The following is a 24749-nucleotide window of genomic DNA, read 5'->3' as shown; positions in this document are numbered from 1 at the left end:
AAATGATAAAAGATGCGATATAATGCTAGCATACAATTACTTCAAATTACTTGATTCACTTTACACAGGATAGATTTTACTGTGTGAAAAAGCCTATTTCATTCCATATTTTTGCTTCATTTTTCACTTGTGTGACACCCCCCCACCCCCATACTGAACAGGCCTTTTTTATGATACCAGTTTACCCCTATCACCTTATAACTAAAGCTGGATAGCCATAGGCCCTAGTGGCAACCATCTATCAGCAGGAAGCATTTGCCTGTGCAAGGTCTACTGAACCAGGCTGCAAGAAGTGTCATATACAAGAGGGACCAAAGGACTCCTCATGGAAAGTTCTTTTCTTCCAAATAGAAGGGTTTTTGAGTTCAGAGTATTTTTGTTTTGTTAACCAAGAGCCAGGGAGCACTCTGGCTGAAAGTGAGTTACAGAAGAGGGCCCAAAGCTTCCTACCCAAATTCAATTTGCAAAAAGAGGCCATCTGGAAACGGAGGTCACACTAGTATAAGTAAGACAATTATTGAGGCCTTATGCCTACCTAATGGCCACTTGTCACAGCAGTGTACCAGCTGAACAGCAAAGTCCTCTGGGTGAGAGCTTCCTGTGAGAGAAAACCTGTCAGGCTCTTCTCTCTGGAAGTGGGAGACTATTTCAGGATTGTCCCAAAACTGGTGATAGAAGTGGGACTAGAGGTAGCAGAGAGCAGAGCAGGATCTGAAGGGAATGAGATGGGCTCTGGAAACAGAACTGAACATCTGGAAGGCAAGTGAAGTGCCCTGAAAGGGGACGGTGGTTAAACTGGAAGCCAGGATATCTAGAGTGCCTTAAACAAGGCTTCTGGGGTGATAGGAACAGTAGTTAGCAACAGGAATTGTGTGGGGGCCATTCTAAGTCTTGTGTGTATGCTCCGTAACCAGCATTTTCATGCATGAGAACTCACCCTAAGACCATCACAATTATCTTTTCATAGCAGGAAACATAATTTGTATTTTTGTTTTTTTTTTAACCAAAAATGTGTAACCTGTATCTGTGCAAACTTCTGGCCTTAACCTAGAGTTCACAGGAAAAAATGATACATAGAACAGGCTGACACGATGAAGCCAACTAAAAATCCTGAATGGACTAGTAAAGTGACTAGAGATCAGGGGAGGAGATCAATGTCATATACTGATCTTGCAGTCTAAAGATAATTGTGGGGTTTTCTGTTTATTTTTGTGGTGCAAGATAAAATCTAGGGTCTTGTGCATAATTAGTAAGAGCTCTATTACTAAGTTCTATTCCTGGTCATTTAAGGATAACTAATAACAGGACAAGGGATGGTCAATATGGGGTCTCATATGTCACAGTGAAAAAAATGAAGCAAAAGTATAAAAATAGGAATTCCTATCACTTATACTTAAAATGAATCCAGTATTGAATTTTGAGGGTATGATTTTTTTTCTGAAGGAATGGTATGCTAGCATTATACAACATCTTTTATCATTAGAACTTTGTTGTAAGATAACAGAGAATGTCAGTCATCTTGGTGGGTATATCTGAGGGGTTAATTAGAAAGAGTGTGAGAGGGTTATTTTTGATTGCATGACACATCGCTTTGTCAATTTTCCCACCTTCAGTCTCATTAAGAGTAAAAGGGTACAAGAAGGGGTCATCTCCAGAAGGTATCAAGACTAGTCCAAAAAAAAAAAATTCAAGAATGTTTTCTACAACTGAAGAATGTGTTTCTATATTGAAAGAGCTCACGAGTGTTTACTGTGATGCAATTCATAAAAAATTATAGACAAGGGGCTGGTGAGTTTGCCCAGTGGGTAAGAGTACTCATTGTGCAAAGCATGAGGACCTGGGTTCAAATCCCCAGCACCCACATAAAAAACTAGGCAGGGTAGTATGTAACCCCATGGCTAGGGGCAGGGGCTACAGATACATACGGTGAAACTTTTCATATAATGAAAGACCCTGTCTCAAAGCAATAAGGCAGAAAAGTGATAGAGAAAGATACCCAACATCCTCCTTTGGACTTCACATGCTTGGACATATGTGCATTCAACACACACAATTTAAAAATTACAAGTAGAGATAAAGACAATGTCTACAAAACAGTGGGCCAAAATAGATTCACTGACAGACAAAGCAATACATTTAATTCATCCTCACTTCTGAAAGATGGAAGCCAGTGGAGAAACAACCTCGCTCCCAAACTAGTATTCTATATTCAACTGAATGTGAGGACACATTAAAAAAGGCCAGGGGCTGAGGGGGGTTGTAGTGGTGATGGTTCTGCAGAAAAACTGTTTTGTAGAGGGATATTCAGTTTTGTTTTGTTGTAGTTTGTTTCAGAACTAAATCAGAAAGAGACTTCTTTTTTGTGGGCTTTTCTTTTGTCTTTTTGAGACAGGGTCTCCCTGTAGCCCCCGCTGGCCTGAAATTCACTGATGTCTATCAAAAGAAGCAGTTTAAAAAAAATTTTTTTAAAAACTTATTTTATGTGTATGAGTGTATTGCCTGCATGTAAGTAGGTGAACCTGTGTTGTGTAGTGCTTGTGGAGGTCAGAAGAGTGTGCTGGATCCTGTGGAACTGGATTTAACGGTTGTTAGCCACCATGTGGGTGCTGGAATCGAACCTGGGTTCTCTGTAAAAGCAGTCAGTGCCCTGAGCCACCTCTCCAGCCCCAAGAAGCAATTATTAACTAGAAAAACTCAACTCATGCAGGAAAGGAAGTGTCTTTGCAATACATTGTTTGGCTTAATTTGTAATAAAAATTTACAGGATCATAAGGTAAAATATTAGCAACTTTACTAAAAATTGGAAAAAATGGAGGAAAAAGAGAATAACAAGAGGATACAACCATAATAAATTCTTGTGTTCCATAAAGACATATCTGAGTGGAAATGGCAGCACAGGCTCACTATGTGGAAATATATGGAGGTAAACTGGAGAGAGCTCAGGTCTAGGGGTTGCCTGAAGGGGTAAGGATTACAGAAAAGGCCAGGTACAAACTAGGACCAATAAACATTTCTAGGATGAAATGTAGCTTCAACAGCAATAGCTGGGAGCCAGATCCTCCAAACACATGAATATACCCTGAAACTCAACTGGTCATCTATTTTGTGGTACATGCTTACCTTATCAATAACTAGTTACATTAATGGGAGGTACAAAACAAAAGAGGAAGAGAATAGGTGTAGAGATATGCTGTAAAATACTAAAAAAAAAAAATTTTTGTCTTTTTGAGACAAGGTCTACCTGTAGTCCCAGCTGGCCTAGAACTCACTATGTAGACCAGGCTAACCTTGAACTCAGATCTGCCTGCCTCTGCCTCCTGAGTGCTGGTAATAAAGGTATGTGCCACCAAGCCTGGCTTCAAAACGTTTTTAAGACAGGGTCTCATGTGCCCTAGGCACCAATATGGTGGCTCATAGTATTTGGAAGGTAGAAGCAAGACTATCAGATGTTCAGGGTCCATCTTTGACTATATAGTAAGTTCAAGGGCAGCCCAAGGCACATGGCATCCTGTCTCTAAAAAGAGCTGTATTAGGCTGGGCATGGTAGTACACACCTTTCATCTGAGCACCCAGGAGGCAGAGGTAGGCATATCTCTGAGTTCCAGGCCAGCTGGGACTACAGGGAGACCCTGTTTCAAAAAGAGCCCCCCACCCCCGCCCAAAAAGAGCTATATTATCAAGAGTGAATTTATCTGTGTACTGAGATGAAAATGGTCTCAGTGTAGTGTGGTGCAAAACAAAATGTAAAAGATGATTCATAACACTCTCCCACATAACTCCCTGAACCAAGCTGCACATCCATAACAATTAGAACATGGCAACAGAGGCAGAAACGAACCTGCCTGACTCTAGTTCAGTGGTCAAAACCCTGTCTTTGGTGGCTCTGCATCCCAGCCCATTGCTGTCCACTGGACTCTGGATGTCAGGCACTGGCCTGTCTCTTACCACCTTTGAGAAAATGTCCCTAGCCCATGTTTCTGGATCAGAAATCACTGCTGCCCGATCTCACACCTGTCAGCAATTTTTTTCATTGCAATTACTACAATTCATTATTTTTATTTATGTATGTGTGTCTACTTTTCTCTAGTGTACCACATGCAGGCAATACTAGAGGAGACAAAAAGGTGGTTGGATCCCCTAGAGCAGCCTGATATGGGTGCTAGGAACTGAACTCAGGTTTTGTGCAAAAGCAGTAAATGTTCTTAATCGCTGAGTCATCTCTCCAGTCCAGTTATACAATTCTAATACTCTTTACACTTAGTGGTCTCATTTACTGGTATTTCTGAGCACTGTGACCATACAGTACATATAATACAGTTCTCAACAAATATCCAATGCCAGCTATCCTAAAGGTGCTGAGCTACATAAGGGGCCTCACCTTACCTGACAGGTTGATCTCTGTCAGAGAGTCCCGGGTGGTGGTGCCAACTGCAGTGAGCAAGTTGATAGATTGGTCGGTGACATGGTTACAGTAACTGAGGTGGAGCTTGGAGAGTAGGGGCATGTGGCGGATGATAAGCCGCAGGGAGGCATCTGTGATGTCCAGACCAGCTAGGCGCAGTTCTACAATGTTCCGGAGCTTGCTCCGATTGTCCATCTGACCTGTTGGGGAAGGCAGAATAGAGGCAACCTATCAACCTAACCAGGGAGATCATGATGTTCTCTAAGGCCTACCAGCTAGATATAACTGTAAATTTCAGTTAGCCATGAAGTTACTTCACCCCCAAGCCAGAATTCTAGCATTTAGAAATTAGAAGCTTCCACATCAGAATTTGTATTTCTAGATTCTCTAGAAAAATCAGAATCCATAAACACGGTTGGAGGATCCAACTTTGAACTATGGCTTTTCAGACTATATTTAAATCACTCTAGTGATACTTATTAGGTGTACAGGGAGGTGTGCTTGCCTTTCCCTTTAAGAAAAATCTAGAAACACTGATCCTATATTCTGTCCAACAATAATAATCCAATTGGCACAGGGATAGCTCAGTGCCCTTGTCTGTTGCCACTCATACCCTACATAAATCATTTGTGCTTTGACTGGGATAAAGTGACCCAGGTAGGTGACCTAGGAGCATGCCACACTTGGAGCCATCCCTCAACCACCCTAATCCTAATATACCCAAGAATGTTGAAGCTAATGAAGATTAAGTTCACAGACAAGCAGTCAGAGTTCCAGAAGAGTGTATGCACAAGAGCACGTACTTCTCCTTAGAACCCTGCGCCCAAAGCTGGCTAAGAACATAGCCCTGTATCCTCCAGAACTCTGCCCTGTATCCTCCAGAAAGTAGCTAATGCCAGGGAAGGCTGATGACACATGCAGTAGATGGGGCCTGTGGTCAAAACCAGATCCAGCAGGATAGCTCAGTCACTGCATCCCCATGGGGCAGACGCCCTTAGGGCACAGGTTCAGCCTGGCAACTCACCTGGTCTGTTGTCTGTAGGTGGAGATAGGAGATCCCGCATCTGGGCATCTTTTAGTCCTTCTACCCACTGGACATCCAGGGTCCGGAGCAATGGACAACTGGAGCTACAGAGGGCTGAGACAGCAATCCATGAGCAGCCAGACAGCACCAAGTCTCGGAGCCCTAGGAGAAAAAAGAGCACACAGGTCAGGTAGCATACCCTAGGCCCCACTGACCACACATTTGGGGTCCCTGGCCAAAAGCTTACCAGGCAACCGGTTGATGAGCCAACTCAGCTGCTTCTTGGAGATATTGGTCCAGCTGAGGTCAAGGGAGACAGGCTGGCGCCGTATGATCCCACTCAGCATCAGGGGTGTGATAGACTTGCAGTGGTTCAGGTCAATGCGGGTCCACAACCGCTTATCACAGCACCTAGTGGCCAGGGCAGGCAGGAGGACATCATCAGAGTTGGAGAGCCTCTGCTCAGCTAAAGTAAGCACCCTGACCTGCCATCCTCAAGTGAGGGGTTCCTGTAAGATTCTGTACTCTGTTTAGTACCCATCCTGACCACATTTAGACATCTCTGCTGATGGCTACCATGCCAACACAGAAGGTCCTTTCGCTTACCATCAAATATCTCCTGGGCCTTATATGCCCTCTATAGGCTGTACCTCCTAACAACCGCTGAGGCAGCACTGGGTCCACCCATTCATGTATGTGGGTAAAGAACTAAGTTAAAGTAAGATATCTGGAAAATATCAAGGTAGTTTTAGTCAGCACTGGCATGCTCACTCTTAACCCCAGTTAACTCTAAAGACAAGAACTCTACAAGGATCTTTGTTTTCTCTATCAGGAAAGCAAATGGGTGCCTCCTCCCACGAGACTGGGCTGAGGAGTGCTGTGGCACCCTGAGCCTCTGTGGCGGGGAGCTAATCTCCATAAGCAACTCTAGCAAAATGTGCTGCCATGGACTGCCCTGAGCCTCAACCTAAGCCCTACATAGGGTGGTCCCTCACCAGCGGTTCCATGTCCTGCAGACCCGCATGCAGACACACAGGTCTTGATGGCTGAGGTAGCTGAAGACGGCCATCCACACCTCTCTGTGCATGACGTGGGCTGCCCCATCATCCAGGGGCAGCGAGTCAGGTGGGGGGCTGATAGGGGGTGGTCGGATCACGTGACGCTCCATCTGGATGCACTTGGGTGGGGATGTAGAGGGTGGGGGCCGCGAGATGACACGGGGTGGGCTGCGCAGGCCAGGCCCCAGTGAGTGCCGCAGCTCCCGGGGGGTGCTGTTGAGCCCCTTACTGAAGCGGTGGGGTCGCTCACAGTGGCTCAAGGGCCGTTTGGGTTCCTCATTCTCACTCTCAGGTTCTGACTTGATGGGCTGGTGGTTTTCATGGGCCAGGCTGCTCTCTGTCTTTTGGATCTCATGGTTGAGCTCCTTACTTAGCTCTTTGCTCAGCTCCTTGTTAGGAAGCCGCCGTTTCCTGCGCATCTTCACTTTCTTCTTCTCCTCTGGGCCTTCAGCTCCCTCAGTGCTAGGCCCAGCGGTGGGTGAACTAGAGCGTGAGTGGTCACTCTCCCGGGTCTTGGGGGGTGCTTCAGGTAGATCGTCCTCTGGTTCCTGCTTGAAGCGCCGAAGGGGCTTGTTGGCCAGTGCTAGTCGGTCTTCAGCGTTTTTCCAAGACCTCCGCTTAAGAAAGAGAGGGAGGGGGTTAAGGGTCGGTGATCTGTGATCAGCCCATCCAATTTGGGGCAGCTCTCACCCCAGGCTTCCCAACCCACTGTCAGGGAATACACGGGCCACCAGGGGTACTGCCTACAGCTCTAACAGCTGGAAGTGGGGTGGGGGCGTAGGAGGGAGAGAAAAATGGTACCTTTTTCCTGAAAAGCTTATCTTCTTTGCCAGGTTTTAGCTGTCATAGGGAAGAAAGGATGTAGAGCTTGCTCCCAGGCTGAAGAAACACAGTCCCCTTTAGACCCCACCATACCTTGAGCCCAATCTCTAGAGGAGGGGCTAGAAGGATATCTTTCCCAAAGATCTCCCCCCTTCATATCTGACTGACAGATAGCATAGTCCTGCCTGTTGTTTTCCAGGAGGAAGGTGGAAATAAGGGAGGATGGTTGATTGTTCCCACCCATCCCACCCCAGACAGACCAGAGATTGCAGTCACCCATTATAGCAGCCAAGGCTGAGGAAGCCCAGGGCTAGAGATCAAGCCAGAGGCATCCTCAGCCAAGCCTAAACCAGGAGCTGCTTTGGGCGCCACCTTGTGGCCAGTAACAGCAAGGCCCATGGGCAGATCAGGGCAACCAGGATCCTCTGAGGTTCCCATGGACTCCAAGAGCTTCCCAGCTGCAGCTTCCCCAACCAACCGTGGCTCTCCTCACAGAGCTTCTCAGGCCCACTGCAGACTTGGGGCCACACCTCAGGAGCATCTGTGGCAACAGGATAGGAGGACTGGGGAGTTGTGGGGAGGACAGCCCGGACTCGAAAGTCCCCAGGGCCTTGGGAGGGTGGGGCGTGGGAGCACCTGCTGCTGGAAGTAAGTGAGACTGGATCTCCACCAAGGGCTGAGACTGCTGCCTAGAGGGGGCCTCGGCGAGAGGTGAGAGGAGGAACCGGGGGACGTTTGAAGCGTCGAGGCCTAAAGGGGGTGGGAAGAGGAGTGACTTCGCTGGTTTTCCTCTTTCTTTTAGGTCAGGCTCTCAGGACTTAGGTGACCTGCTCAGGGCAGCTCTTAAGAGGCCAGGATCCCAAGTTCTACCCATTAACCTTCCCTGATACCCACCCTCCGCCCCACACCTAAGACCAGTCATGCCACCCTTCTATTGCCCAGGGCCTCCCAGTCCGTACTCGCTTTCGTCCACTCAGCTCTTGGGGCTTCTCGTATTTCCGCTTCCTCCTCAGGTGCACATCGTCAGACTTTCGGCGTAGGATGCCATCAGGGGGGACCTTCTTGGGGTGTTCGTCTGACCTGCGCCGGGGCGCCTCCTCACACTCACTCCTCCGTTTGGCAGGCTCCTGCCCTTCCTTGTTGTCCCGGTTCATCTTCTGCTCCTTGAGCAGGGATCCGGGCAGGTTGGAGGCATACTTAAAGCCAGGGCCACGCTTTTGCTTGTAGGCCAAAATGAGAGAAAGAACAATCCGACTGTATATCTTTGGACTTGTTCTTCCTCCTCCCCAATCCAAGGCACCCCACCCTGACTGACAACCTAGGACAGGCCCAGCCCGCCCCTCTCCGTCAAACCAACCCAACAGGGACTTGGAGCCCGCACTCACTTTCCCGGTCTTGCCGGCATGGTTACACTTCGGACACTCCCAGCAGTTGGGAAGTTCGTCGTTGACCACGCCCTCTGATTCCTTAATCTGCAAGGACAGGCCAGAACTCAGTGGGCAGGGAAGGGTGCCCAGATGGTCCACAAGGGTGCAGGGTTTTATGAAAGCCCAGTCTGCTTTGGATATTCACACCCCTCCCCAATGTCATGTCCATCTCATACCAAGCCAAAATATAAATAAATAAAGTACAGCTGAACATCTGGTGAGATGACGACTCTGGGTTCAGATACTGAACTTTTGTCCCGGCTGGCTCAGCCATGCTGGGACAGTACACCTTTATCTCTGTGGGCCAGGGCCCTTGGCCATAAGATAGCAAATAAGTGTGCTCATTTCATGGAGGAGGAGGGTAGAGTGGTTGAGAAAATCTAATTCAGGGATATAAGGAAAATAGTGGCTGAGAAAATCTAATTCTAAGGAAAATAATCAGCTCAGCACTTAGCATGCAGAAAGGACCTACCACGTGGCTGTGTCATTCACCTTAGCTAGGCACAGGATAAATAGCCAGGCAATTACAATCAGAAAGGGCTGGCTTCCAAAGCCAAGGACATCACAATACCCCCTTTAGAGGGTGTGTGTGATGAAAGAACTAAAGTTCTCCCTCCTATAGTCACCCCTGCAGCCCACAGACATACAGGCTCTGACTCTGCATTCTCCTGGGACAGAGACATGCACCAGGCCAGAGTGATTTCTTCCTTTCCAAGGTGGAACCAGCTGCCTGAGCCAGGCAAACACAGAGGTCACCCAGAAGGCAGCTCTGTTCTGGCACATTACAGGAACCGGTTCCTGGTGCAGAGGCACAGGAGAGCAACCACCTGGTGCTCTGACCCGCCTAGGTCTTATTCTCCCAGAAGCCAGGTGTCAGGATTCCGGTAAGTAGCCACCTTGGGTCTCTGCCTTGATCTGGGTACAAATATGCAGCCCATGTTTTCTGTCTGCTGAAAAGTTGGGACCCTGCTGTGGCTCTGAGGTATGGATGGGTTCATTCTCTGAGGGAAACTACTCCAAATCCATCCAGCTCTGGGCTGATCACCTGACACCTCTAAACTTATGGGTTCCCTAGGAATGCAGTACAGCACCTGTGCATCCTACCACTTCAGCAGCAGTTTCTAGGAAGGAACCTAGCCTCACTGGTGTGGCACCAGACCATCATCATGAGTCCTATAGTATATGTTTATATGTGTGAGAGGATTCCCAGGGCCCCAAGGGACACTACCTTCAGGCATCCAGGGTGGATGATCTCATTGCAGATGGAACACTCCATAAGCATGAGGTTAAACTTGCCTTCTTCCTCTTCTACTGTGTCCTCCTTCCCTGCCTCTCCACACACAAGGCACACAGCAGTGTGGGGCAGCACTGGCTGAAGAACCAAGAAACATACAAGTCAGGAGGGAGGGATGACAAACGCCTCTGGGGACCAGGCCAAAGGCAATGAGCTGTTTTCCTGGGCCTGTCAGGGAGCATCAGAAAGTGGTTCAGGAACATTTATTTAGTCACTTGTTCACATACCATTAGGCTGTTACCTCTATGTGCCACATGTGCTGTAAGAGCTAAGAATATAGCAATGAATAAGACAGATCAAAGTCTCTACCATCCTGAGCTTGTTTTCTGGTGGAGGGAAGAAGACAAAATGAAGAACAGAATATGTCATACAGACTAAGGACATTAGGAAAACAAGAAAGGAAGAAAGGAAGGGGGAGAGGTGAGTGGAAATGCACCTAATTTTAAGTATGGCGGTCAGGCAAGGCCTCCCTGTTGGAAAAGACTGGAACAAGATGTCACATGAACCGCGCCTAGAGCTGAGGGTCATCTCACCAGTGAATATCAGGCACATCCACAGCCTCAGTTCCCAAGACCTTATAGGAGGGCTGTGGGGTCAAAACCCTCGAATAAGACATCACTTGCCTTCTGCAGTGACAGTACAACAGGATGAGTGAAACTATGGGGGTCCTCAGCACTAAAGGCAAACCCAGCTGTCCTGACAGCCAGTCACTCAGGACCACATGTACACTGAAGAGATCACCAGCTAATGTCTTTGATTATTAACTTCATGAAAACCTCAACCCTTAAACACACATCCTTTCCACATAGGAAGTACGTACACAGTATTTCCGCACACAGAGCTACCATTAAAGGAAAAAGTACACATTGTGAGCTCAAATGACCACTAGATTCTCTACAGAACTTTTTTTTTGGAGGGGGGCGCAGTCTTTTTGAGATAGGCACAAGGAGACCTGGAACTTGCTATGCACACCAGGCTGCCTCTGCCTCCTGAGTTTTGGGTTTAAAGATGTGCACCACCATGCCCAGCCTCCTCCACAGACCATCTTTATTTTTTGTTTCTACTACTTTTTGAGGCAGGGTCTTGACACTGTAGCCCAGGCTGACCTGAAACTCATTATCCACCTGCCTCAGTCTCTACAGTGCTAGGATTACTAGTATGAGCCACCATGCCTGGCTTAAAACATTTTTATTTGAAAGACTAGAAAAACCAGTGGGTACTGGTATATTTTCTTGAAGATGTAAGTGGTCCTGTCATTTCCAGAAAAATAAATGACATTTGGTACAAAAGACAAAATTTAAGCTGGGCATGGTGGCGCACACCTTTAATCCTATCAATTGGGAGGCAGAGGCAGGTGGATCTTTGTGAGTTCCAGGCCAGCCTGGTCTACATAGTGAGTTCCAGGACAGCTGGGGCTACAGAGAGATCCTGTCTCAAAAAGACAAAAAAAAAAAAAAAAAAAAAAAAAAAAAAAATTTAAGTATCTAAAGGCCAATGAAGTTTTCTTCACTAGGTAGGCTTTCCATGGACTGAACAGGCTTTTCTGAAAAGATTGACAGGGATAACAAATGTGATTATGGGGTTGGAGAGATGGCTCAGCAGTTAAGAATACTGACTGTTCTTGCAAAGGACCCAGGTTCAAATCCCAGCACCCACATGGCAGCTAACAACTGTCCATAACTCTAGTTCCAGCGGATCCGACAGCCTCTTCTGTTCTCCGTAGTCACTGCATGATACAGGTGCACTTACCTACATGTAGACAATACACACATACATGTAAAATAATAATTTTTTTTTTTTAAAACTTGATTATAAGCCGGGCTTGGTGGCGCACGCCTTTAATCCCAGCACTCGAGAGGCAGAGGCAGGCAGATCTCTGTGAGTTCAAAGCCAGCCTGGTCTACACAGTGAGTTCCAGGACAGCTGGGGCTACAAGGAGACCCTGTCTCAAAAAAAAAAAAAAAAGATTGTATGAGCATATGCATATAGCATAATAATGGCACGTAGCAATCTTTAGAAAAATCTGTCTCAGTGAATCTGTATCTGCCAAGTGACCAATACATGTTATAACTGTATGAGCTACTTAAAGGGCAAGACTGACAACTTTTAATGTAACAATATGAAAAGTTCTTGATACAGTTTTTTATTCCATTTGCAACTAAGCTTCAAGAAGCTGCCACCTGTGGGACTCCTGTGGCCTATTGAGGGTACTCAAGTTTATCTGAAAAACTATTAACATACCCCTCCTATGTCCAGCTAATTATCTGTGGGAAGCTGTATTTTCCTTTTCCTCCATCTAAGCAATATATCTAGCAGATGGTATATAGAAGTAGACAGGAAAATACAAGTACTAATGAGCCAGAGACACAAGGGATTTGTAGAAACATGAAATGATGTCATTCTTCTTTATTAATTACTTTTATTTTGGAAATTATAGTTGGTTCTCATAAAAACATCATTGTTAACATGTAATGGGGGTTGTTTTTAAAATGAACTTAAAATATATTTTAATTTCTTAGCTTTAGTTCAAAATACAGTATTATTAAGTAAATAATAAAGATAAACTTCTCTGGGAGTTCTCATAATTTTTAAGACCAGAAAAGGGTGCTAAGACCACAAAATTTGAGAATGGCTATACTAGCTGATATTCAGTAAGGTGAGGGGCCAAGACAGACCTTCATCCTTCCCCATGCCCTATCAGCCTTCCAGTGCCAATTAGAAGAAACACTCTCTATTTTTCTTAAACTGCTTCACAGTGGCCTCAAAATAAGTTAGGATGCACATTCTATTCATAATTTTAAAAGTCTTTACGAAATGGCAGAGGCATGTAAATTCAAATAGAACATGAAAATAAGAGAATCACTGAGTGTTAGACAAGGTACAGAAGGGTGCAGGTCTGAGGAGATAGTGCCACCCTAGAGGTATTTGGGAAGACAAAGACGTAATGTGTTAAAAAACAAAGAAAAAAATGGGAAAGTTGTGTTTAAATATTATCCAAAGCAACAAAAGCTTATTTTTGGAAGAAAGGCAGAAAGGGGAACTGGAGAGATGGTCACTGTTAAGAGCACCAGCTGCTCTTGCAGAGAACTTGGGTTCAATTCTCAGCACCCACACGGCGGCTAACAACCATCTGTAACTCCAGTTCCAACACCACCCTCTTCTAACCTCCTCAGGCACTGCACAACACGGGTGCACTTACACACCTGCAGGCAATATACTCATATGCATAAAATAAAAATAATGTTAAAAAAAAAAAAAAGGCAGAAAGAACCTTCAGGTGAATGAGACCAAAGAAGCAACATAGGAAGCTGTCAACACAGGAGTGGGTCAGGGCATCTAAAGCAAGGAGCACACACCCATGATGGGAATGGAGTAGGGGGCAGGGTGGGGACCAGCCCATGGGAGCAAGAGTAAGGTCTGAGGTGGGGGAACTGAGGAAGGCAGCAAGACGAAACAGGCACCAGAAGTAAAGCTACTGCAGAGATCCAGCCATGAAGACAAGTTTGAGTGGCAAGGAGATGATGTCTATGCAAGAAGCCATATGGGGAGAAATACTGACAAGTGTGAGGCCAGCATGGACTACATAGCAAATTCCAAACCAGCCTGGACTACAGAGGTAAGACCAAAAAACCCCAAAGTTGGGAGGGTTCAAGAAGCCATAGGGGTGGGGTGGGGGAGCTGGAGAGATGGCTCGGTGGTTAAGAGCACTTGCTGTTCCTAGTACCTATGTGACGGCTAACAACTATCCATAAATCCAGTTCAAGGAGACCCAATACCCTCTTCTGGCCTCAGCAGACACTGCATGCATGAAGTGCATTTACATGTGTTCAGGTAAAACACTCATACACGTAAAAAAATAAATAAGCTGGGCATGGTGGTGCACATCTTTAATCCCAGCACTCAGGAGGCAGAAGCAGGTGGATTTCTGTGAGATCAAGGCTGCTTAGGCTTGGTCTACACAGTGCATTCTAGGCCAGCTGGAGATACAAGGAGCTCTTAAATAAAATAAAAACAAACAAAACACAAAGCAAAATAAGAAAAAAAAAACCAAAAAGCAAGAAAAAAAAACCTAAAAAGTCACGGGAGGATGGAGAAAGCAAGAGATGCAGAGTTTCCTCTGACCAATAAGGCCCAATGGAGAGACAGGCATGAAAGCTGCAGAGGTAAGGTGGCATATCACATAGGTTTCCTGTATCTTTTTCATCTGTGGAAAGAATCATGGGTCACTGCCCACATACTAAGTTTTAGGTGATACTGTTTTCAAAACCCAGCAGTTTTCACAGAGCAGCTCCTTAAAATTCTGACAGAATCTGGGGGCTGGAGAAATGGCTCAGCAGTTAAGAGCATTGGCTGCTGTTGCAGAAGACCTCAGCACCCACATGGCAGCTAAAACATTCATAACTTCAGTTCCAGTGGAATTTGACACCCTCTTCTGACCTTCTTAAGAAACACAGGACATGGATGTACTTACACACATGGAGGCAATACAATCATACACATTAAGTAAAATTCCAATAGAATACAATGAGTCACACGGACCCTGTCTCCAGAAAAACAGCACATATACAGATAAAAACCTGTGGCGCATGCCTGTAATCCCAGAACTCAGGAGACAGAGGCAGACAGATCTCTGTGAGTTCGATGAGGCCACCCTGGTCTAAAAGTGAGTTCCAGGCCAGCTGGGGGCTACAGGGAGACCCTGCCTCAAAAAGAAAAAAAAAAAAACACAACAAAAAAACCCCCAAAAACCTGTACTTGATTTTGAGGATTAATATGCAGAATATATGAAGAACTACAACTCATCAAAAGACCAAAAAAATCTAACTTAAAGATGGGTGGAGGACTTGAGAGACCTACCTAAACTGGCCAAATAAGGACATGAAAAGATTCTTAGTACCACTAATCATTAGGGCTGTGCAAATCAAAACTACAGGAGATACCACACCATACACATTAGAATGGCTACTGCTAAAAAACAAAGAACAAACAACACCAGAAAATACTGTGTCAAAGCATGTAGAGAAGTGTGAACCTCTGCACTACTTGTGGCAATGTAAAATGGTGTAACCACTATGGAAAACAGTATGGAGGTTCCTCAAACAATTAAAAATAGAGTAATCCAGTAGCTCCACTTCTGGATTGAAAACAAGATCTCAAAGACATTCCCAAACCCAGGCTCACTGCAGCATTATTCACAAGAGGCAAGAGGTAGAAGCAACTCAAATATCCACAAACAGATGAGTAGACAAAAGAAAACAAAAAACCAGTGTGAGATGCAGCCAATGGAATATTATTCAACCTTATAAAAACAAAGTCAAGGGTTCAGAGAGATAGCTCAGCAGTTAAAGAGCACTGGCTACTTTTGCAGAGGACCTGGGTTCAATTCCCAGCACCCACATGGCAGGTAACAACCATCCCTAACTAGAGGTCCAGGGGATCTGACACCTCTTCTGACTTCAGTGGGCACTATATAACATGGGTGCTCTTACATAAATGCAGGCACTCATGCACATAAAATTAAAATAATTTTGGGGGGGTCTTTTTGAAGCAGGGTCTCCCTGTAGCCCCAGCTGTCCTGGAACTCACTATGTGAACCAGGCTGTCCTTGAACTCACAAAGATCCACCTGCCTCTGCCTCCCAAGTGCTGGGACTACAGGCGTGTGCCACCACGCCTGGCTAAAATAATAAATTTTTAAAAATTAAAAAAAAAGTCAGGGCTGGAAAGATAGCTCAGTGGTTAAGAGCATGGGCTACTCTTGCAGAAGACCTAAGCTCAGTTCCCAGGACTCACGTGGCAGGTAACAACCATCTGTAACACCAGTTCCAGGTGATTTGATGCCTATTCTTATGGCCTCCTTGGACACTGCATGACATGGATGCACTTACACACAACCAAGGAAAACACTCATACAGATAAAACTTTTTTAAAGTGAAGAAAGTCAGCAGGACATGGTGGTGCATGCCTTTAGTCACAGCACCGGGAGGCAGAGGCAGGCAGATCTCTTTGAGTTCGAGGCCAGCCTGGCCTACATAGCCAGTTCCAGGCCAGCTGGGGCTACAGGGAGACCCTGTCTTAAAAAAGACAAAAAAAAAAAAAAAGGGGGGGGGGGAGGTATTACTGGGTGTAGTCGTGCACATCTGTAATCCCAGCACTTAAGAAGAGGCTGATACAAAGGGACCTCCCTGAGTTTAAGGCCAACCAGATCTACATGGCAAGACCCCCTCCCCCCACCTCTGGCATAATAAGCAAAAAAAAAAAAATTAAAAATAAAGAAATAGGGCTGGAGAGATGGCTCAGTGGTTAAGAACACTGACTGCTCTTGCAGAGGACCTGGGTTTGATTCCCAGCATCTACATGGCGGCTACAAACCATCCTTAACTCCAGTTCCAGGGGAATCCGAAACCCTCTTCTGACTTCGGTGACATTGCACAACATGGGTACATTTACATACATGCAGGCAATACACTCATACACATAAAATAAAAATAAAATATTTAAAAGAAAGAAAGAAAAAGAAAGAGAAAGAAAGAAAGAAAGAAAAAGAAAGAAAGAAAGAAAGAAAGAAAAAGAAAAAGGAATTCTGAGATTGAAATCGCTCAGTGATAGAGAGCTTGCCAAACATGGGGAAGGCCTAGGGTTTGATCCTTAATAGTACAAAAATTTTGGGCCAGGTGTGGTGGTGCAAACCTTTAATCACAGCACTTTGGAGGCAGAGACAGGAAAAAGGGAAAGAAATGGAAAGGAAAGGGAAGAAAAAGAAAAAAGAAAGAAACTGAAAATGCAACAATAGTTACCAAGGGCTGGGTAGCAGGGAAAACGGCTAGTTTTGGTTTGCAAATGTCCTCTAGATCAGCAGCACAGCCACATGCACACAGTTAACCATTTGTTGTACACTTAAAAATGGTTAAGGCCAGGCATGGTGGCACACACCTTTAATTCCAGCACTCTGGAGACAGAAGCAGGCAGATCTCTGTAAGATCCAGGATATAGCCTGGTTCATATAGTGAGTTCCCAGCCAGATTAGGGTATAGGAGACCCTGCCACACACAAAAAAATTAAGTTGGCAAATTTTATGGTTTGCAGTTTTTGGCCACAAGTAATAAACAACATTCAAGGGAGAAGGGAATAAACAACAAGGGAGAAGGGAAAGGTACCCAAGGCTTAAGGGGTACAGTAGCAGTCAGAGAGAAAAAGTTCACTCTGTACCATGCTGGACCCATGGACCAGTTGACTAAGACAAAGGAATCTGGTCACTCCAGCTGGGCTGGCTTTTCAAAGGGTAGGAGGAGAACCACTGGGCTCCCAGGGAGCAGTGCTGCAGGGAAGGCAAAGTCTGTGTGTGGAGGAAGGAACCAAGAGTGAACCCTAAGACCATGCCAAGTTGTCAAAGTCTATACCACTGCCTGATCCTGGAACAAGGCCAGAGGCCCTGGGCCACTGCCAAAGAAGAGTGAGGTGTCTGGAGGGACTGGTAATGTTCTCTATGGGCCCAGCTCCCTGATGCCACAATATCACTTCTTGACCTTCCACCTAGACCTCTGACTATGAAGGAAAGACTTCATAGGAAGAATAAGTTCAGAATCATCATCAACTGGACCATAAATGTTGGTAACAGGGTCATAGCCAAGACAAGCTGCCCTGACATTTTTAATTGAGAACCACTCCAAAGTACTATCTTAGTAAGGGAGGAGTTATAGACTACCAGATGATGAAGACATAGGAACTCAACACATGGCAAGGGTATCGAGTCTAACAAAAGACAGCTGGAAAGAATACCATCTTAGCTCCTCCACCCAAAGGAAGCATCTATCAGGCAGGACAGATCAGTAAGCTGGGAAACAAGGTCAGGTAATGCAGAGTGGGGAGGCCCAGGGCCTTGTGGGGAAGTGCCCCGGCCACCTCCTGAGCACTCACCGCAATGCACTGCCGCATGATGCAGCTCTGCTTCATGCGCCCAGGGCCTCCAAACTTCTTCATATCCTTGCAGAAGTGGCACTCTCCGCACTCGGTCCGCAGACAGGCCTCGCACTTGCGGCATCGCGTCCGGCGCCTGCGAGCTCCTGCAGTTGTCCGGTTGGCAGCCAACTTCACCGCAGAAGCCGGGCCCAGCTTGCCCTTGGGCCGACCCACTGCCCGGTTCTGGAGGGGAACAGATGGTACAAGTGAAATGGGATGCTGCAGAGGTGGCCAGGCACTCAGGAGATGGTGTCAGGATGAGCTATAGCCCCAGAAAAGGGATGCTAAAGTACTAAACCTTGATATCTCAGAAGGTAACCATATGGAGACAGGGGATTCAGAAGTAACTAGGTTAAAGAAAGTCATTCAGGTAAGCCCTAATCATATGACGGGGAAATCTGGACACTGGTAGACATGCACAGTGGGAACACATGTGAAGACACAGGGAGAAGTGGCCATGTGACTAGAATCTTGTCTACAAGCCAAGAAACACATAGGATTGCAGAGCAACCCCAGAAACCAGGAGAAGCAAGGAAGGGTCCTCTAGTTGACCCTTTGTAGCAAGCCTGATCTTGGACCTGTGGATTTAAGCACCCTTTTAGCACATCATTAGATAACTACTACAGGGAGCACCTTGCCTGTGTGGGCAGCAGCCCTGTCTACAGACCTTTGGGTCCTATGGAACAAGACAGGCCCCTTCCTACCACTCTGGTCTCCTGCATACAGTCATGCTGTGCTTCCTTGGAAAAGGGCCACAGGGCTACACAGTCTGCCCCTGACACCTCTACCAGAACCCCAGCTACTCTGTACTTTGCTGAGCAGCAAATGCGTAGGACCAGTTTATACACAGTTTTGGAAGCTTTCCCTGCTTTTCTGTGCTGGGCTCAGGGGCCTATCAATCATGAGAGAATCTGCCTCAAGCTAGCTTTTTCTGAGATGGGGCACAGGAGCACTGTCATCACAGGGATCTCAAGCACCACTACAAGACCATGAGATGCCCTGAAACCCAGAGACACTGGGAGAACAGGATGGTAACTTGCAGGGCCACTGACTACACTGACTCTCCCTAACTGGGCTTTAAGTATGTCTTTCCTGGCAACTTGGATAAAAAGAGAGCAAATCAAAAGAAAGCAGTACTCAATGCTCAACAATAAGGCAAGACAGCTACAGTTCTTGCCCCTAGTTCCCACTTCCTGGTCACCACCCCTAGAGCCTACAGCAAACCCAGGATGTATGGCAGAGTTGCTGAGCTAACTACTAGGGGCCACTGTCCATCAAGAATCAGAGGAAGGACCAGGTAGTGCTGTCCAAAGCATCCTTTTGCAGCATGAGTTAACTGGGGCAAGTTTAAATTTAGTCTCCCTGCTCATTTGGAAACCTACAGACCTACTGCTTAAAGTCACTTTCCAGGCAACTGCTCATCTTCAACATTCTTCTATAGTTTGTCACATTTGGTTCTCCACAGAAAATCCTATCCTGTTAACCCACAGGCCTGAAGAGCTGTTACTGTTCAGCCTGGTTAGCTTCAGGGACCCCTTCCCATGACACATAACTGCCCTGACTCCCCCAGGGCTGCTCAGGACATCCACCCACATTAGAAGAAAAGGTTACCTTTTTCCATTGACAGCCTCACTGCCAATCTCACATACTACACTCTTGGAGGCACTTTCCTAGTACCCCACAATATTCAAGAAAGCTGCTAGGCCTCTGCAGTCTCAAGTGCTCAAAAGAAAAGGTCTGAACCCAACTTCCTATTGTGACTTTTCTGGCCGGTGTACCCTCATCGCCCTTGTAGATGGGGAACAGGGATGAGCAGGGCCCCAGGCCTAGAGGGCCACTAATGGTCAACACAGTTCTCAACTTGTCTGCCCTCCCACAAGTCACTCTTCTTCCAAGCAGCCAAGGGTACCATAGACCTCCTCCCACTGTCCTTATAGTGAGGTCTGGGCTGCCTCTAGTCACACCCCTGAACAGGCCTACCATGTGCATACCTTTAGTGAGACACACCTGCCTATACACTGCATATGTCAGTTTAAGTTCAGGTCTGTCATCAGATATGTAAACCATAATCAATGTGCAGATCTTTTTAGATTTCAGAATGGCACACAGGGACTACAGACTTGAAAACTCAGCAACAGCCAAAGAGCAACACACAAATGCTGAGGAAGGAGCAATGGTGACAGGGATGGCCAACACAGTAGGTATTTTCTGAGTACCGTATGTAGATACTATGGTCATCATTTTACATATGATATGACTTGGCTTTCTAGTAATAACTCTGTGAGAGCTGCCTTAATGTTCCTATTTTTTCAGGTGAGAATCTGAAGCTATAGGTCAAGCGGCTCACCCAAGATCACAAAGCTTGCAGAGGAAATACTGGCTTCAAAGCCACACTCTAGACCTCCTTCAGATGCACAGTGAAAGTATGGCAGGCAACAGTACCACATAGTCCACAAGTGCCTCAGGCCCTCAGTATGAAGGTACATCAGAGAACAGAAGAGCAGAACAATGCCCAGGAAGGCATCTCCTCCCCACAACATACTGTGCTTTCTGCTTTTTCTCCGGCCAGGGGCCAGTGTCCTATTAACAGCTCACTTATCAAATTCCTGAATATAGCAATAATATGGGTAGCTATTAGCAGCCCTATCAGAGAATGACAGTATTTAGATCACTTACAAATTAGCACTCCAGCAACAAGGTCATTTATTGATCTAATTTAAAAAAACTTTTTGATCTCAGGCTGCCTTTAATTCTCCATGTAGCCAAGAGTGACCTCAAACTCCTGATCATCTTGCTTTTACCTCCTAAGTGCTGGGATTACAGGCATTTGCTACCATGCCTGGTTTATGCAGTGCTTTGTATATGGCAAGAAAGCACTCTACCAACTGAATTACATCCCCAGACCCACTTGCAGATCTAATTAGCCCAGGATCCACATCATTAGCTCACTATAAAACCTTAGGAAAACCTGAACATATATATTTCAGTGGTCCAATACCTTTCTCCAGGGCAATTCCAAAAGCATTTCCCTTAAAAGAAATGTCTCACTATGTAACCCTGTCCGGCTTGAAACTCACTATGTAGACCAAGCTGGCCTCAAGCTCACAGAAATCTACCTGCCTCTGCCTCCCAAGGGCCCAGCTTGATAGCACACATGGCCAGCCTGGTTTACATATTGAGTTCCAGGCTACAGGGAGACCCTGTCTTAAAAAGACCAAGCTGGGGGCTGGAGAGATGGCTCAGCGGTTCAGAGCACTGATTGCTCCTGCAGAGGACCCGGGTTCGATTCCCAGCACCCACATGGTGGCCATGAACCATCCTTAATTCCAGTTCCAGGGGAATCCAAAGCTCTGATCTCTGCGGCAATGCAGGACACGGGTGCACTCACATACATGCAAGCAATATACTCATACGCATAAATTAGAAATAATAAACTATAAAAAAAAAAAAAACAAGCTGGGCGTGGTGACACACGCCTTTAATCCCAACACTTGGGAGGCAGAGGAACTCAGATCTCTGAGTTCAAGGCCAGCCTGGTCTACATAGTGAGTTCCAGGACAGCTAGGGCTACTGGGAAACCCTGTCTCAAAAAGACCAAAAAAACAACGTGTGTGCCATCATTCCTGGCAAAAGAAAAATACTACCACGGATTGGAAGACTTAATACTGTTAAAATGGCTGTATTCCCCAAAGTGATCTATGTACTGATTTATTGCAATCTGAGGCTGAAGGGTGCAACTCAGTGATAAAGCACTGGCATAGCATGAGTTTGATCCCAGCACTGAAAAAGTATAATAAAATAAAATAAAATCTCAACTGTGTATGAGGGTATTGCTTGCATGTGTGTAAGCGCACCCATATTGTGCAATGCAGAGGCCAGAAGAGGGCACTGGAGCCCCTGGAACTGGAGTTGTGGGTGGTTGTTAGCTGCCATGTGAGTGCTGGGAACTGAGCCTAAGTCCTCTACAACAAGAGGAGCCAGTGCTGCTGAGCCATCTCTCCAGCCCCATAAATAGCTAGTTCTTGAAAAAAAAAAACGAGGGGCTGGAGACGGCTCAGTTATTCACAGCACTGGCTACTCTTGCAGAGGCCCCGGATTCAGTTCCCAGGACCCACGTGGCAGTTAAGAACCATCCACAACTCGAGTTCCAGGAGATCCAATACCCTCTTTTGGCCTCCTCTGGGCACTACATGCATGAGTGCACTTACATACATGCATGCAAAACACTCATACACACACACAAAAGAGTATATAAGCCAGGTATGGTGGTATGCACCTTTAATCCTAGCACTTGGATTAGAGGCAAGAGGATTTTTGTGAGTTCAAGGCCAGCCTGATAGTGAGTTCCAGGCCAGTCAGGGTTACATAGTGAGACCCTATACCAAACAACAAAACAGAAAGCAAAACAAACAAAAAATTATACACACAGGTTAGAGAGATGGATCATTGATTAAGAGCACTGGCTGCTCTTCCAGAGGATCTGGGTTCAATTCCCAGCAACCACAAGGTGGCTAACAACATCCATAACCCCAGTTCCAGGGGATCTGATGCCCTCTTCTGGCCTCTGCTGGCATTGTATGACACAGGTGCATTTTCGTACATGCAGGCAAAACACTCATACACACACACACACACACACACACACACACAATTAACAAGTACACACAAAGACAGACAAGACACACACACAGGGCCAATAAGCACAAGAAAGGATGCTTGACATCAAGAGCATTAAGAATATGCAATGTGCACTGGGATTCATTCATTAACCCCCTCATTCACATATTCACCCACGCACTCAAGTGTTTTCTGGCTGTGAATTATGAGCCAGATTCAATGTGAAATGCTGGGACTACCAAGATTAGTAAGACATGTAGCCTACTCACAAAGACATTACAGTCTAGAAGGAGAAAGAAGTGAAACCACATAAAAGCAACATGATGATACCATGAGCTAATGTTGACTGAAATGCTAGTTAGTCTTTTTAATATTTGTACCAGCAGCCAATGAGGTAGGAATTATTATCTCCATTTGCAAAGAGGAAACTGAGGAACAGTGCAGTTAAGTAATCTGACCAGTGTCACACTACTGACAAATGAGAACATTAAAATACAAGCCTAGGTAATAGCTCTAAAGCGTGGATTCTGGTGTGCAAACCCAGAAGAGATGCCCATAGCCTGAGAATGGCAGTCTGGGAAAGACAACCCACAACACAGCAGCTGCTTATTAGGTGGGCATCAAAGGGAGAATAGAACTCTGCAGGACAGGGATGGACAGGTGGGTGTGTGGGTGGTTAGAGACTAGGATGGGCTAGGCAGAGGGAAGAGTAAGACAGAGGTGTGAAACTACATGACACATTCAAAGAACTGCAAACAGCTCAGCAAAGCTGCTGGAAAACAGGAACTAGAAAAGGAACCTAACCTGCAGGGCTTTGTAGGCCACATTAAGGAAACAGACCTGTAAGAGTACATAGAGGACTTCATACACAGGAGCAGCATGACTATGTTCTAGCACTAGTGTGCGAGTGGGGATTTCTTGGGCAATGATCAAGACAATATAAGCAGAGGTCAGCTGGAAATTACGAGGGCAAGACACAACAACAGGAGGGGACAATTCAGGAGAGTTTCAGGACACCTAGGGAAGGCAGAAACACATCGCCTAAGTGTTTAAGCTGTTTCACTAAGACAGGGGTGAGGGTTGGCCGAAGAAAAATCTTTCACAGTAACCCTAAGACTGAAAACATTAAAGTAAAAGCAGGAAAAAAAGGATCCCTTCAGGAATGCCAGAAAGGCAGGAGAAGCAGCAGAAAGCTGCCCCCAAGAACCAGGCCAGAGTCTCAAGAAAGGTGTGGTCAAGAATTTCTTCTGTCAAAAGTCAAGTGAGCAGGACGTGGTGGTGCACACCTGTAGTCCCAGCACTTGGTAGGCAGAGGCAGGTTGGATCTTTGTGAGTTTGAGGCCAGCCTGGTCTACATAGTGAGTTCCAGGACAGCTGGGGCTACAGGGAGACCCTGTCTCAAAAAAAAAAAAAAAAAAGGCAAGTGAGAAAAACAAGAAAATGTAGCTAAATGTTTCTACAATGAAGACAGTTTGCCTGTCTGGTGGGCTTATAGCTACTTGGGAGGCTAATGGAAAGATCTGGACCATGAAGAATTCACAGCGCACCTGAGCAACTAAAGTGAGACCTGCCTCAAAATTAAAAATAGAAGGGAGCTGGATAGATGACTTAGTGATGAAGATCCACTTGCTGTTCTTTGCAAAGGACTGAGTTTCAGTTCCCAGCAACTACATGACTGCTCACAACCACACGTAAATCCAGAACCAGGGAATCTAATACCTTCTTCTGGCCTCCTCAGCAACCAGGCTTGCATGTGGTCACATATATACATGCAGGTAAAATACTCATACACATAAAATTTTAAAATAAATCTTTTTTTTAGGTAAGTGCACCCATGTCATGCAATGCCCCACAGAGGACAGAAGAGGCTGTCGGATCCCCTGGAACCAGAGTTATGGACAGTTGTTAGCTGCCATGTGGGTGCTGGGATTCAAACCCAGGTCTTCTGCAAGAACAATCAGTGTTCTTAACCGCTGAGCCATCTCTCCAGCGCCTCCAGCCTATCCTTTTAAAAAGGAAAGAAAAAAAAAAAGCTGGGCATGGTGGTGCATGCCTTTAGTCGCAGCACTTGGGAGTCTGTGAGTTTGAGGTTAGCCTGGTCTACATAGTGAGCTCCAGGCCAGCTGGGCTACAGGGAAATGCTGTCT

The 24749-nt window shown here is 46.0% G+C and overlaps 1 protein-coding gene across 15 annotated transcripts in view; it reads right to left on the bottom strand.

Annotated features, from left to right (window-relative positions):
* The window catches only part of Kdm2b (lysine demethylase 2B), a 146151-nt gene that overhangs the window by 5043 nt on the left and 116359 nt on the right, over positions 1-24749 (bottom strand). For 5 of the 15 annotated variants that reach the window (XM_029566585.1, XM_029566586.1, XM_029566589.1 and 2 more), the window contains 11 exons: positions 17944-18168; positions 9962-10105; positions 8692-8778; positions 8266-8535; positions 7943-8056; positions 7785-7847; positions 7286-7324; positions 6422-7101; positions 5674-5837; positions 5427-5588; positions 4384-4602 (listed from right to left, as the gene is read on the bottom strand). In XM_029566585.1, the coding sequence (XP_029422445.1) occupies positions 4384-4602; positions 5427-5588; positions 5674-5837; positions 6422-7101; positions 7286-7324; positions 7785-7847; positions 7943-8056; positions 8266-8535; positions 8692-8778; positions 9962-10105; positions 17944-18168 (2167 nt within the window). Of the gene's footprint in view, positions 1-4378; positions 4603-5426; positions 5589-5673; positions 5838-6421; positions 7102-7285; positions 7325-7784; positions 7848-7942; positions 8057-8265; positions 8536-8691; positions 8779-9961; positions 10106-17943; positions 18169-24749 lie in introns of all 15 variants that reach the window. The other 10 variants (XM_029566592.1, XM_029566593.1, XM_029566588.1 and 7 more) reach the window with 6 other exon arrangements.

Source organism: Nannospalax galili, unplaced genomic scaffold (genome assembly GCF_000622305.1).
Source record: "Nannospalax galili isolate Female #2095 unplaced genomic scaffold, S.galili_v1.0 scaffold218, whole genome shotgun sequence".
In the NCBI taxonomy this organism is placed as follows: Eukaryota; Metazoa; Chordata; class Mammalia; order Rodentia; family Spalacidae; genus Nannospalax; species Nannospalax galili.
Note: the sequence above shows the minus strand (reverse complement) of the source record. Positions and strands in the feature narration are given on the sequence as shown.